The sequence below is a fragment of the Xiphias gladius genome, chromosome 6 (assembly GCF_016859285.1).
Source record: "Xiphias gladius isolate SHS-SW01 ecotype Sanya breed wild chromosome 6, ASM1685928v1, whole genome shotgun sequence".
Lineage (NCBI taxonomy): Eukaryota > Metazoa > Chordata > Actinopteri > Istiophoriformes > Xiphiidae > Xiphias > Xiphias gladius.
This window is the reverse complement of record NC_053405.1, coordinates 22,538,031-22,552,838: the sequence shown is the minus strand read 5'-3', so window position 1 is coordinate 22,552,838 and position 14,808 is coordinate 22,538,031. Positions and strand designations below refer to the sequence as shown.

The 14,808-nt window shown below is 43.4% G+C and overlaps 1 protein-coding gene across 2 annotated transcripts in view; it reads right to left on the bottom strand.

The window, feature by feature from the left end:
- The window catches only part of plpp3 (phospholipid phosphatase 3), a 30,667-nt gene extending 16,718 nt beyond the window's left edge, over nt 1-13,949 (bottom strand). For both annotated transcript variants that reach the window (XM_040128591.1, XM_040128589.1), the window contains exon 1: nt 13,316-13,949. In XM_040128591.1, coding sequence (XP_039984525.1) covers nt 13,316-13,454 — 139 coding nt within the window. In that variant the 5' untranslated portion in view covers nt 13,455-13,949. The remainder of the gene's footprint in view (nt 1-13,315) is intronic.
- Between the last annotated feature and the right edge of the window lie 859 nt (nt 13,950-14,808).

Genomic DNA, 14,808 nt, shown 5'->3' with positions numbered 1-14,808 from the left:
CTGGCTAGGACTTTCAAAGTTTTCCTGGAGGGATTTTAAAATGTGTGAATACCAAGAAAAATAAAACTAAGCCCACCCAACTCTGGAACAATTTTCGTATGAGTGCGTGTGTACGTATGACTGTAGTAGCTCATAAAAAAAGACTCAAGACACAAAGGCGTCCTGAAGACCCACAAAAAGCCACACCAACATATACATTCAATGTCAGACTGCACAGAAAATATTCCCGCATGCGGTTCATGTGGCTAGCTCACATCACAGGGATTTTTTACATTTGGGTCAAAGTCAGAGATCTACTCATGAATGTTCCTAATGTGGCGGAGAACCACGGCTGTCGTCACACCAGTGATGGGAGATGGAGATTGTGTTACTTGTCTGTCCTGAAAAACACAGCGCTCACCAGCCGCATGAACTTGTACACTCTTAAAAACCTCAAAACACACTTTCTTATGCATGCTTGTCAGGCATGCACTCGCAGCTCTCAGACTCATTAACATCTACTCCCACTTGAAAGAGGAAAGTGTCGTCTCAGATGTCTGCTCGATCAATGAGTAGACATTCAGGCCATGCCCACACTAATATGGCTAAATTCGAAAAATATTTTTCATTAATCTATGTGGTAGTTGTGGTCTTTGACCGCAGAAAATAAATATTACGAAATTTGTCTCTTAAACGTGAAGCTTTTTGAAAAAAATGTTGTCAATTTTGAGGTCAAGAATGGACTTTGAAGCTCAACTTTCAATACTAACATCAACCAGTCCTTCAATTGCTCAGAAAAAATGTAAGTTTTGCATAGGTACATGTCTATGACAACTGGGCAACTTCCATCTGTTGATGACGATCCTGCTGTTTCATGGAAACAAAGCTAACTGTCTCGCTCTTCACTGTCTCTTTCTCCAGTGGTTAGCGGAGGGTAGCAGATGGAATGACAGAGGCAGACACCTGCACAAACAGGGTGCAGTGCCAGGGCTCAACAGGCTGCTGGTGGGCCCACACAGGGCCAGGGCGGGCTTTGGTGGTGTCTGAGAACCACGCTGTCTACAGAACAGGCAGGGTTAGCCTTGGGTGAGCCAGGGCAGGTCAGTCAGCAGAACTTCAGATTCAGGGTGGACTCTGGTGCAGATATGGGTTTGCTGTTCTTGTGAGTCTTTTAGCTTAATGGCCCACTGAACTTGGCCACAGTTTAATACCTTAAAGTGACAACACCAATGGATTAAGTTCGTGCACAAACTGAGTTCAATGGGTAAACACTCAGCTGGGTAAAAAAAAACTTTTTCAGAAAGGCTTTCTCTCACGCCAGTCTCAACTCTCCTTTTCCATTTTTTCCTCCTTCTCTCTCCCTCTCTTTCTCCATCCCTCCACTCTGGCCTACTTGTGGGTGGGGGGTAGGGGGATTCATATGCTAATGAGGAGAAGTGAAAGGAGGTCATGGGCTTAACAGACATGGGAAACATACACACACTGACAAACACACACATGCAAAATGGTGCTTAAAGGCTAAACTGATCAGAAAACACGATGGGAAACTCAAACGCTGACCAGCTGAACGACTGAAAAGGGAAAGCGAGAGCAAGCGACTGAGCATCTCAACGCTAACTATTGAGAATTTATGAAAGCCTCTCTGTCTGCACACTGTCCAGCCTTCAGATGCCGAGCTGTTTTGTGCTGCCCCCTCCCATGCCATCTCCGTGAAAACAGCCTGGTATGTGGGCATTCTCCTCATACCACAGACAGTCCAGGAACTTCTCAGCAAAAAATAAAACACACTCGAGCACTAACCCTACAGCCCATCCGAGCCTCATCTGCAAACAGCGGTGTGAAGAAATATGACCTCTTTTATGGCGACAGGATAAAGAGAGCGTGACCTTCACAGGGCCTGCTGACCCGGAGAGTGAGGAAAAGGGCGATGGGGGAGTGTCAGAGGGAGAGATAAAAACAGAAAGGGGAGAAAAAGAAAGAGGTGGGCTGGGCTGTTGTCCAAGGCCCATGGTCCGTCAGTGATTTAAAAAACAATTATTTTACTAGTTCTGTCATGAGGTCAGTAACATTCAGTAACGCCAGGGATTCTTAAATCCTTACTAAAGAAGGGGAGAAGCAGTTTTGCTGCTTGCAAACAGTCCTACCTTAATTCTACTGCTGACACAGAGGTTGTTTTTTGCCTTGCTGGAGAAGTTGTGTGTTCTGTGCTTTTAGAGTCAATGAGCCTTAAGAGCTATCTAGCCACTGAGCTGCCTTTAAACAGCACAAACAGGCGTCTGGCAGTAACTGGAGCCTAAAAAACTCTCAACGGAGAGAAAGTGAAAGAGAAATACAGGTACAGAAAGTATGGCAAATGCAGCAGGAGAAAAAAAAAACATATCCTAAGTGGGTGGCTTGGTGAGATTGGGAACAGTTCTATTTGTCTTATCAGATCCCGTCATGCACTTCTCTCTTTCAGGTTGACAGGAGGACCACTGCAGACAACTTACCAAAGGTCAGATAGAGAGTGAGAGAGAGAGAGAGAGAGAGAGAGGCATTTCTTTGGCTGCCGGAATCGGTGTTTATATGCAGAGGTCATGGCAAGGCCTTTGTGTGTGTGTGTGTGTGTGTGTGTGTGTGTGTGTGTGTGTGTGTGTGTGTGTGTGTGTGTGTGTGTGTCAGCATGTGCACTTGTGTGTGCTGTACTTATTTTCCATCTGTAAATCCACTCACATGTTCACGCTCCACTGCCTGCTAAAAATCACTGCACAAAAGTATGTGCATGTGTGTATACATGGTGTGTGTGCATATGTTTGTGCACTTTGAGTTTAGGTATTTAACTTCCTATGCGTGTATGTGTGTGTGTGTGTGTGTGTGTGTGTGCGCACACAATTGTTTGTGTGACAGAGATTATCCAGCCAGTAATGTTTGATTGGCTTCGGAGTTATATTTAGTACAGGGAGTGAGGGGTTAGATTAGCAGGACTAACAGGACTAAGTCCGACTTTTACATTTTCCACAGACGTAAAGGAAAAAATGTGTTTCTTTTATCCGCACACTACACTGTTAAAACTTTGCATTTTGCTGTAGTTCAATAGCGGTCATTAATATCCAGTACAAAGTTCCTCAGTCCTGCAGGGTAAAGATCAGCAATGTTCTATTATTTTCTCTCATCTTAAGACAGACTGTACTTGCCAGAACAGGAAACAATAGCTATTCTTATGCCAGCTAAAGCTCTGCAGTGCTCAAAAGGTTAATTCCCCTTGACATGGCACTAATTTCCCTAGAGAAACACCTGCGTGTCTGCTGAGACTATAGTGGCAAGCTTCGCCTTCTCCCACTCTCATGACTCTCACCACTCTATTGACATTTTAATGGACTTTCGTGGCTTTCAGGAGCAGAATTAGAATGATATCATGATTATAGTGATCGAGCTGGAGTGTCAGCAGTGAGTGTGAGAGATGAATGGGAGGCGGACCAGGGCAGAGGAAGAGGCATTGTGGTCTGGTCTAATGGAGGATTTCCTCCTCCTGTCTCTCAAACACACCATGTGACCCGTCCTGAGAAGGAGTGGGACCGAGACAGGACTATTCAGAAGAAGGTTACAGAGGGCGGATGCTGAGGGGGTCTTGACTCCATAGACTGGCCAGATAATCAGTCAAACTTCTCTGATTTCTCACACTGCTCGACAACAGATCAGACGGCTGTTAGGGAACTAAGCTGATCAGCTCAGTCAAGGGCTTTATACCAAACCTCAATGCTTTTTGGTACCAACTTAAATGTGTCCAAAGCACAGAGAATCAAAAACTGTCAAGTCCTGAAAACTGGCATAAAATGTCTGGTAATTTTTCTTACTTATTAACTGATCACGTAGTTCCTGATTTAAGTTCAAATTTAGCCAATTTAGCTTTAGGCAAAGTTGTTGTTTGGCAGCCTCTGCTTAAAACATCTAACATTTAAAAACTTTGACTTCTTTAGTTATAAGAAAAAAAAAATTTTTTTTTGAAAGAAACAACCAGAGTGTGTTTTATATTAGTGATTAGTGTTGAAAGGATTTTAATAATTGAATAATCCTTTCAGTCATTTACTAAGAAAATATTGCTGAACATTTTTGGTTTCAACTTCTCAGATGTGGAAATTTGTTTCTTTTCTCAGTTTTATGTAGTTGTAAATTGAACATCTTTTGGTTCTGGACTGTTACTTGGAAAAATAAACTAATCTGAGACATTGCATTCATCTCCAGAAAATTATGAAAGGCATTTTCTACTATTTTTAAACATTTTAGAGACTAAATAGTCAGTCCATGAAAGAAGTGATCTAATTTAGTAATCTGATAAAAATCCAATTTTTAACACATTCCGGCTCTAACCCTGCAGTCTGCTTATCTAACAAATATATTTTAATATATAAAAAGCCGTATTTGTGATGTACTGAGTTAAACATAAAAAGTATGTATAAAAATGTTTTCAAGCCTTTTAAATCCCTTTACACAACATGTCATCTCAAGGAACATACACTTCTCACCCCAAACCTGGAAACAACCCGATCTGAGCATGTGTCTCACTCTGTGTGTTGTTATGACAGAGAGACATGACTTATGTGTACAGATCCATTACATCTGTTTGTCTATATCAGACCAATCCCAGTCTTTTGAGGACACTTTTGACATACTTCTATCTTTCAGATCTTGACATATACACACACACACACCCTGCAACATAATATACGTTGCTAAACGACACCCTAAAGTGACCTACATCGCTTAAAAGAAGTGTGCATAGATATTATGTTGTGGTTATTTGCTATGTGTGTGTCGGGAGATAGACAGAGAGAGGATGTTTTTGTTCAATTACTTGCATTAGCAAGACCCTCTAGTCCATTCATTTGGATAAATGCACTCTTCTAGCAACAAGTCACAGTGCAAGTGCAGTGTTTGTGTGCAATCTCAAGGGAATGTATATATCTTTTTGTGTGGCAAAGATTAGCCTTGTGTGTGCGAACAGTGAGATCGCGCGCGTGTGTGTGTGTATCTGATAAGGACAAGGGATCAGAGAGAATGAGTGGCCCAGTGCCAGGTCCACGTGTTGGTGGACATTGTTCTACCAAAATGCAGGCAGGTGAGCAGGAAGCAGGCTCAGTTGCAACAGTTTATGGACATAATCATTTTGGAAGTTTTCTATGGAGAAATGCATTAATGCATTATATCAACAGTAACTCCTCCAAATAAGCATGTAATTTCATCCTCGCCCAGGTCCTAATATATATATCTTAACATTTATAGACGGCGCGCACACGCTCAGCTAAAACAGTGCTGTGACCTCTGGGGTTTTAAATACGGCCTGCCAAGCAGATGCCTTGGATGTGATGAAATTTGTCACATATCCACACTATAATACCACACAGACCTGAAAGACCACACAGTTAACTTTATCTTTAGGTCACTAAAGCCAGAAGCATGAGTATGTGTGGCCTCCCAGACATTTGGGAATAGAGTGCATAGGTTAGCTGAGGTTCATGACAGACCCCGGAAGTAGCTACAGGGCCAAGGGTCGAAGTTGAGGGATGTGACATAGCTCTAGGATTATACTGTAGCATACAAGAGCAGGGTACAACTGTCATTGTAACACTGCCATTATACATTTGTGTGTGAGACCGTGTGTGTGACTTATGCGTGTGGCTATGTGGGTGTTAAAGTGGATTACTGTGGTTCCATTGGCAACTTCAGCAAAGCCTTTCTCAAACATTTTTAAGTTGTCGACCACAAAGGGCTTTAAAAATGCTTTTGCAATCCAAATAAACAAACTTGGCTCCATAAAACCACCCAGGCTTCATCCATACGCATAATCACTGTATAAACAAATGCTCGAACATGCACACATGTACACCGATACAGATGTGTGGCTCCAGATATCAGTTCTTTGTTTCCACAAGCTGCTGATGTGTCTCACACATGTACAAAGCTCACAAATACACAAACACAGACAGACAGACACACAAACACACACACACACACACAGGAGTGGCTGAGGTCAGCAGAGTGGCGTACAGAGTGAATCCCTGTCCTTTTTCTCCCTCTGTGTGAATGCTGCAGCAACTGGGGGGCCGCTGGCTGAAGCATGTGCTTACTCAGAGAGATTTTATTCACAGGAATAAATGCCTTTTACACACAGGCATCTGTTGGGACACTCTCTTGGGGACTTTTACCAGCAGGCACCTGTGAGGGCAGCCTCTGAATGATGCTGCCGGCCCCATGTTGCTGTTGGCTTCTAGGCACATTTGAAGAGAAGTTGGATTCAACACTGTTTTGTGGGAAATAAATTCTGGTCCAAATTAGCAAGAAGGGAAGGCAAGATGATATTTATTATGTGTTTTAAAAAGATCAGTTACAACTCATCAAGACATTCCTAATGCTTGGCTCCACTGTCAGTTGAAATAGGAAGACGAACGCACAGCTGCTCCAATGAAGGGAAACTTGAGCAGTGCCCAGGGGCTAGATCAGGCTATTTGGCCACTTGGTTGGGTGGCTGGATGGGCGTTTCTCTGTTGTTGCCATAATGGCATTATTACCCCCTGGGACAAAAGCCTGGCTGTGGAGAAGAGGGCTGTGGAGTCTTTGAAACCCGACACCTCCGTCTGGATAATGCTCTCCTAAACTTCACTCACTACTTTCCTGCTTTTCTTGCAGTCCTTCCCCTTAATATTCTACTCACCTCCACACATATCGTGAACTGTAATTATCTTGAGACAATAGGTGTTAAATTGGAGCGACAGTGTGAATGTTCTGCATGACGTTTTCTAGTATTGCAGGGAGCCTTGTCAGCCAAGCTTCTTCTCTGTATGTAAACAGGATAAGGCTCAGTGGCTGCACCACAGATAAGGCCTGCGCCAATAAAGATGCTGAGCTGATTACTACACAGTGCTGGCCACAGCTGAGCAGATAAGCGCTACAGCTCACAATCCAGTCAACAATACAGCTAGAAGCAGCAACAGCCATAAACTACTGACAGATAATCAAGCAGACCTTGAGTGCCAAGCAAGGATGGTCTCTCATCTCTACCTCACTCACTTTTTCCCTCCCTCCATTTCATCCTCCTTATGTCTGCGACCGGCCTATTGGTCCTCGTTAACGAAACAAAGAGCCCTGAGATGCATCAAAAGGGGTATTGTTCTCACTGAAACAGTGCAATCTCCCTGACCCCCAACCCCCCATCTCTGGATGCGCACAGCATGTCCACAAGCACACAAGCACACACACACACACACACACACACACACACACACAGACACGCACACACACACAAATACAGAGGATTGTTGTGGGCAATGTAGTAGGAGAAAGTGACAGACAGAGGGGCCTGTGTAACAGTAGGGAGGAGGCCAGACGAGGACAGTGTGGTCTAACAGAGAGATGTAATGAGGCCTGCAGCTCTCAGTCAGTTGGCTATAATGAAGCACGGCTGTATAAGATCATCTGCTACCTCTGCTGTCATTTACATTAAAGGGCTAGTATTACCATTACCATTACTATCATTATTGTTGGTTTATTTAATCTCCTGGTCCTATCAGGTTAACTGGTAGAAATGAAATAGAATTCTATAAAGATAGAGAGTTAAATAAAGAAAACAAGACAACTGTGCAAGAGGTAGAAAACCTCAGAGTTCTTATTTTCATGGGTATATAGGACAATCAGATGTTTTTGAATGAGTGCATTGCCTACACACAGAATTCCACGTAATATTCACTTACAACAACAACTCAAAGTCAAACACAAGCTTAAACACATGCAAGAATTACTGCTAACAAAAGTTTATGGTAGGGTCCTGCCCAGTAATCCAAAATTATCTAAACAAGCAGGTTGAGGGTGTTTACCTGCAAGGGTTATAATCATAGATGAGAACTTGGACAGAGACAGGAGAGACAGAGGCTTTACTACACTATTGTTGTCAAAGAATAAACGACAAGCTGTCGTTCATGCTTTGTCTTTGTTTTACTGTGCAATGTAATTGTTTGCCAGGATGGAAACAGTGAAAAAGTGTTAAAGAGATGAGTGTGTCTGGTTTCTGTACCAGCATAAAGAGTCACAGTCACATCAGTAAACCTGATGTCTCGCTTGCCCATGGGAATCACATGGGGCACACACACACAAACACACACACACACACACACACACACACACATACAGATCGAGCCACAGATGTCTCACACATGCTATCCATACACACACACACACACACACACACACACACACACACACATTGCAGATATATAAATGCACACATCCACAGACTGTTTCACCCTTCAGACCACGGAGTCCATCTAATGACAGCTCTAGGCGCTCCCTCTCCCTCATAAACCTCACAGAACACACATGCACACACTCACACCCACACACCTTTGATTGCAGCCCTGTGCACACACAAACCCCAGGGGTTTGTCATTTAACTCCTGCACCAGAAGAAACCAGCCACATGTCACAATGACGGGCTGAAAATGCCATACACACAAACACACACACACACACACACACACACGTCGGGCCACAATCCCACCACTACTTTCCATCACAACACATACAAAAATATACATCTACACAAAAATGCCCACTAAAATTTACATCCATTCTTGAGGGACTAATAGCCCTGTGGCCATGGTTGTCTGCTGATCTTTATCTTATTGCATAATACAATGATGCTCTGCTGCCAGAGGACGCTCTTCACATTCTGAAGAGCCCGAACCTCGCCTTGTCCTCCAGTCGTGACATAAACACACATCACAACCCACCACAGGCCACCCCCTACAGCCAGAGATTGCACAAAGACATACATACAGTGATGTAATCACATTGTAAATACCATACACATATCAACTATTGTCAGAACTCAATCTCGAGATTGATGTTACATATTGCTCTGTGCGTGTCTATTGAATGTCTGCATCGAGCCCTCGGCTGTGTGTGAGTGCAGGAAATGTCATACAGAGAGCACTGCAGGCACTTGTCCTATTTGAGTCTATTTTCTGCGGGACCTTTAACCTTATCTGCCAAACAGAAGAATAGACTGACAAGGAGCATCAAGAGTGGGACTTAAACACACAGAAAATGCAAACAGCTTCCATACTTCTCTTGAATAGACACACATTGTATCTCTAGGAGCTTGTGACATCCAAGTTAATGGCAGCTAGTAAAAAGTGATTTACTTTGTTGACTGCTAAACACCCAAATTAGGGATGTTTGACATGGCAGACTTCATGGAGAAATGAATATTGTTTTCCAATTAGCCCCATCTCTCTCTCCTTCCTTGTGCATCTCTATCTAGTCAGGTAGTCTGGAACAACTCTCTTCTCAGCTCCTGCCTCTGCACAGACAGACTCATGCAGAACTCCTGAGAATATCTGCTCTTAGATTTAGGTCAGCAGCTTTGGATGGGAGCCTGTGTTTGGGTTTGTGTGTGAGGGCCTCGCACTTGCTATTTGATTACAGTTTTCCACTAGACACTTGGCAAAAACCACTTATCTGCTGTTAGAAAGATAAGGTCCTTGGAGGTACATCCTATGGATTTAAATGTGATTATTTTAAATTTATACTAAATTTTGCACTGAACTTATCTTAAGTATAACCACACATACGCCATGTTTATGTCTTTCACTACCAATTCTATTTCATGCCATTTCTCTTCGTTAGTGCAAAACCAGTTAAGAAGAGGGAAGACCAGCTCAAGTGGACAGCGAGCAGGGAGGGAAGGAAGGGGGGGGGGGGGCGGAAATGGACTGTGAGGTAAAAAAAAATAGACAGGATTTCATTTCACAACCACACCTACCTCCGACCGACACTACCTTTCCGTTTCCCACCCTTTCCTGAGCACAACTCTCTACACACACACACTGCATGCCCCCTGGTTCACTCATTCCCAAAATTACACCAGATGTCACATCAAGAGTCTTTGACCACGGCACTACAGCCAGTCGAAGAATTTGAGAAATTCTGGAAAATATTTGTAGAGCGGCTCAGGATTGAAGTGGCTAAGGGCTGGAAAGGTAGAGGTTAAACCTCTCCGGCTTTAATGAGGGGCTGTGTGACTGAGTGCTGTAATGCTATAGTAGTTAATGGGGAGGCAGGAGTTGGGTAGAGACATATAGGGTTAATGCTCTAGGGCCGGTTATGACGCTGATCCCCCGCAGCCAAAAGGTCACACTCCTCTCTGTTGTTAACAATCTCCCCGTCTATTGCTTGTGGAAAATCACGTCACTAAACACCCGACTGTATCACCGATCAGAACAGATAGCAAGAATTGTGAGATGCTGATGGAAAAAGACTTTCCCTAAACTTAGATCATATTCACAGACTTATAATAATATATATGAGTGGCTGGTCAGTATAGCAACACACAGACAGACCCTGCAGAGCTTTTAATATTATGCTACGGGACTGAAAGTCAGTGGAGCCACTTCTGGACGATCCATGTTTATACTCAGAAAAAAAGCCCCTGCAGCTCAATCTATGACCCTATGTTTGAGCAAGAGCAAACAGATGATATATTATCTTCTTTGCATTGTGTAAAACTTAATTAGGGTTTACACAAGGATACTTTTAGAGGTATGGTTTCGAAGGAGGGTTCAAGTGGATGAGTCTGCAAAAAGTGTTTTCACAATAAACATCCATTTTAAACTGCATGAAAGGAGGCTATCAGACAGTGTGTATCCATGTCCATGTGCACATATGAGACGGAGAAAGAGAGGACAATGAAATTCCATAGTCTGTGGTGGCGATTGAGTATTTATAGTGAGTTTATGGTGTTTGTGTGTGTGCTCCTTATAGTGCTGCTAAACCAACTCTGCTGCTCAGTAAGAGTTGAACTCGAGCCAACGTGAAATCTGCAGATGATGCTTGTGCTCAGCTGCCAGAATCGTGCGCTGTATATGTGGTCTCAGCAGCTGAGTGCTGGGTGAGAGTGTGTATATACGTTTATTCATCAGCATTCTGATCCGGCTTTATTTATGCATCATTACCCATGATTACCAGAAGCAAAATAGGGAAGGAACCCCTTTTTTAGTTTGCACACATGTGTTAGAGCGTGTTCTCGTGTGTGTGTGTGATTATAGATGGCCTCAGATGTTCTTAATGAAAACAGAATCATTAGCTGTGCCTGAGGGTGTATGACTGTCGGGCAGACTGACAACTTATAGAAAGGTGTCACTGCGCAGACTGTGTGCGTGCAGCACCAGCTGGCAGATAGGAACTAATTGAAGGAAATTAAATATTTATGCATTAACTAGCTGCATAGTGTACAATACCTCTTTCTGATACACACACACACACACACATAATGAAACCCATTTGAGATCTCATTCTTCTGAGCCATCTACACACCCCACATTCCTTGTTTCTTATTCAGGACCCCCCTGATAACCCCCCTTTCTCCTGGTCTTTCTCCTTCTCTCTTTTAACCCCCCTTTGTCCCTCTATCCCCATGTATAACCCCTCCCAAAACCACTAAAGTGGGCCAACCAATCATCACTGGGCAGCCAGACTGTGTTTAGCATGACAAAGGAGAACCTGTGTGACCATTTCTGTCTGTGTGTATCTGTGAGCTTACATGCATTGTGTGTATCCGTGTTTGTTGTTACATGCATACGTGTGTGTGTGTATCTACATGGCAAAGAGGAGCCGACCATAGATCTTTTACCAGTGAAGGAAGTTGGTTTATGCATGAAATTCACTCCACATGCGCTCAAAGCTCATTTACATTTTTATGAGTACAGATGAAACAGTGTATCTCTGTCTGAGGTTCTTTAATGAGCAAACCAATGTAGACCTACTGGAAAAACTGTGTGTCTGTCAGGCAGATCTGCTTTTACTACACAGCACTTGATAACTGGAGTTAATCTGCACCATTTGTCACATCCTGGGTAACAAAATCGTACTCCTGTGTGGCGATTTCGCATATTTCATTTCTACCGTTGATGCCTCAGTTCTCCATTCAGAGCTGTTGATGCCACCTGCTCCTCTAATGCCTGGTCAGCCATGGGTCCGCTTCTCCATATCTCTCTGTTAGATTGGAGAGGCATTCCCCTGCCACAACACATGCTTAAGCAATTATTCCATGCATTCCCCTGGACAGAGAGGGAGAAAGAGGGCTGGGGAGAGAGAGCTAGAGAGGGAGAAAGTAATTTGAAGTGGAGTGATCAGGGGCAGCTGGCCAGGGATTTGCGGGGTTCTGGGAGAGAATGTGTAGAAGTTAAGCACAACTCCCATAATCCTTTTCTAAAAGAGAGAAAGGAGAGACGGAGGGATTGAAAAGAGAGAGAAGAGAAAGGGGGGCCACTGGAGCTGGAGACTCAAAGGACTGGGCTACAGTGAACAACAGCCAAAAACAAACCACCTATCAAAGCTACACACACATAAACACAGCACAATGCATCTGGACGGGACGCTTGTGGAATAACAAGTTGGGACTAATGCGCAAAAAACTCCACATCACAAACAAGTTGCCTGTTGGAGCATATCAGAGCAGTAGAGACTACTGGCATCGCCTGGGCGTCAGTGACAGTTTCATCAGTTATGAATCAAAACCTTGATAACACTTCAGTTTTTACTTGAGTCATGTTGCATCTGTATGTATGGACAGCTCTAGTTGGAATGGCACCTCTGGAGGTTTAGGGTCAGATGAGCAAGGTTATAGGTACACAGAGGGGGTGTCACGGGCTATTTAAAGGGCAGTAAAAGGGCAGGTTACAACACTTCTAAACATTTGTGCCCCAGGCGTGTTGGCAGGCGGCAGAAACATCAACTGATAGGTCCCAGTGATGCTCTGTGGACTTTGAAATGATCAATATACGATGTGATGACAAACGTTTCTATCGTGCTGCCCCAGCTGAGAAAAACCACACACGTGTTAGTCAGCTAACAGAATGTCAGAGTTCCTCTTGTATTGATGTACAAACCGCCTTATTATACATCTATGAACGTGTCCGTGCGTGCCATGTCTGGGTTGTTTCATTGTGAGATCGCACGGTATAACCAGTGCACTTTTTGAACAATGTGGAAGCCTGACATACTGCGTGTAGCCAGTGTTTTGTTCCGCGCTTCCACGGCATGGGCTGGTGTGTTGGAACTGGATGATGCAGATTAAGTTGTCTACTGGTCGCAGATAACGGACAACCCTTTTCAAACGATAAAAGCTTTTATTGCCAACCATTAGAAAGCGCGGGTCCTGTTGGACATGTTTATTATTCAGCCTTTTTAGTGTGAATACAGTGTGCAAAGTATCTGGCTTTTTTTTGTTGCGTGTAATTAAAATCAGCTGATGTGAGATAAATTTATAGAGTAGGCATATATAGACTAAAGTTATTAATAAACTTACCAAGTAGAAGACAGAAGATGTCGAGCGCTATTAACAGTTTCTTCTTACTGTTGTCAACACCATTGTTGTTATTTAACGTAGAGGTTCCTCCGTTCCTTGTCTCTTGGGCCATCGCTTTCTCATACATGTACTTTTGCATTTGAAAACTCCCCGTTTCAGCTCAAAATCCCACACCACGCTGTAGGTGAAGAAACTCTGACAGGCTCTCAAGTCCTTTAAAGAAGTGTCATGCAGTTGTACGGGAAACAAACTTCCCAACTCGGAGGTCTCGTAAAGTTGCAGATGTGCTGATGTCTTGTTGTCTCGTATTTCAGTTTATTTGTTTTTTGTTTTTTTTGTTTTTTTAAAAACTAAAAAAATATAGGAGTACTTTCTGGTGAACGGACCCGCGCCACGGACTCAAGAAAAGAAAAGTTGCCTGCGCTCGAAATGAATGGAAAGCCCGCTCCCGTTTATCGGTCTTGGTTCAAACACTTGGAGTGCGTAAGAATTGCGCTGCGCATCGACAGCCGCTCTTGTTATATCAATCCTTCTTCTCCTCCTCCCCCTGCTCTCCTCAAGTTCCCCCGGCAGCTTGCAAGGCTCAGCCCTCTTCCCTCTGCTAGCGGTGGGTAATCACCTCCATCCCTGCATGGAAAACTTTCTCAGACTGGGACCAGTAGTGGCGCAGAGCGGCGCGGAGACACGGCGCCCCCAGTGCTCGCGCACGGCACGACAGGCGCACCGGGGGGACACGGCGTGTCTGATATTACCGGAGACGGTAATATCACCGGGATTTCGAGGAAATGTTGTAACAGTACGATTTGTCGATTTCTGTGGAAATATTACTGACAAAATCTGTGAACAAAAACTAAAATATTTGCCCAACGGATAGTATTACAAGGACATAAGTGTTTACTTGTAATACTAAACTAAACGCTTGTTTATTTTGGCGATACAATAATACAGTTTTGTATATAGCTACTCTACCAGCGCCCATACAAAGAATATTTAGATGTTTATACTTAATTATTTTTAATGGGATTCGTTCCTTTTCTGGGGCAATGCGTTATGGGGATCTGATGAACAGGGAAAGATCGTAGACAAACCTTTTCATCTGTTGAGTCTAAGTTTTGCATTTCAAAAACCCCGATTTGCCAGTGGAGATTCTAATTTGATTGTTCTGGTCAGAGCATAGCCAACACTATCCGGGAAAACATGTGGTAAAGGGCAGGGGATTCATTCCTCTTTTCTAACTTTGATAAGATCCTCAAACGTTTTCCAATTTTAAGAGAGGACTCCTGCCTCGTGCACACACTAGGAGCAGAAGGGGTTCCGAGAGTGGTTATTAATAAATTAAACGTATACTGCCATCTAGTGGTTAACTATAACAACTCGCTTCAATTTTGTTTGCAAATCATCTCTCCATTGATTTCCCTCTTTCAACTTAAAAAAACAAAGGAAAAAAGAAATCAGCCTATTCTATTCCGGAAATTTAATGAAGATTATCAACC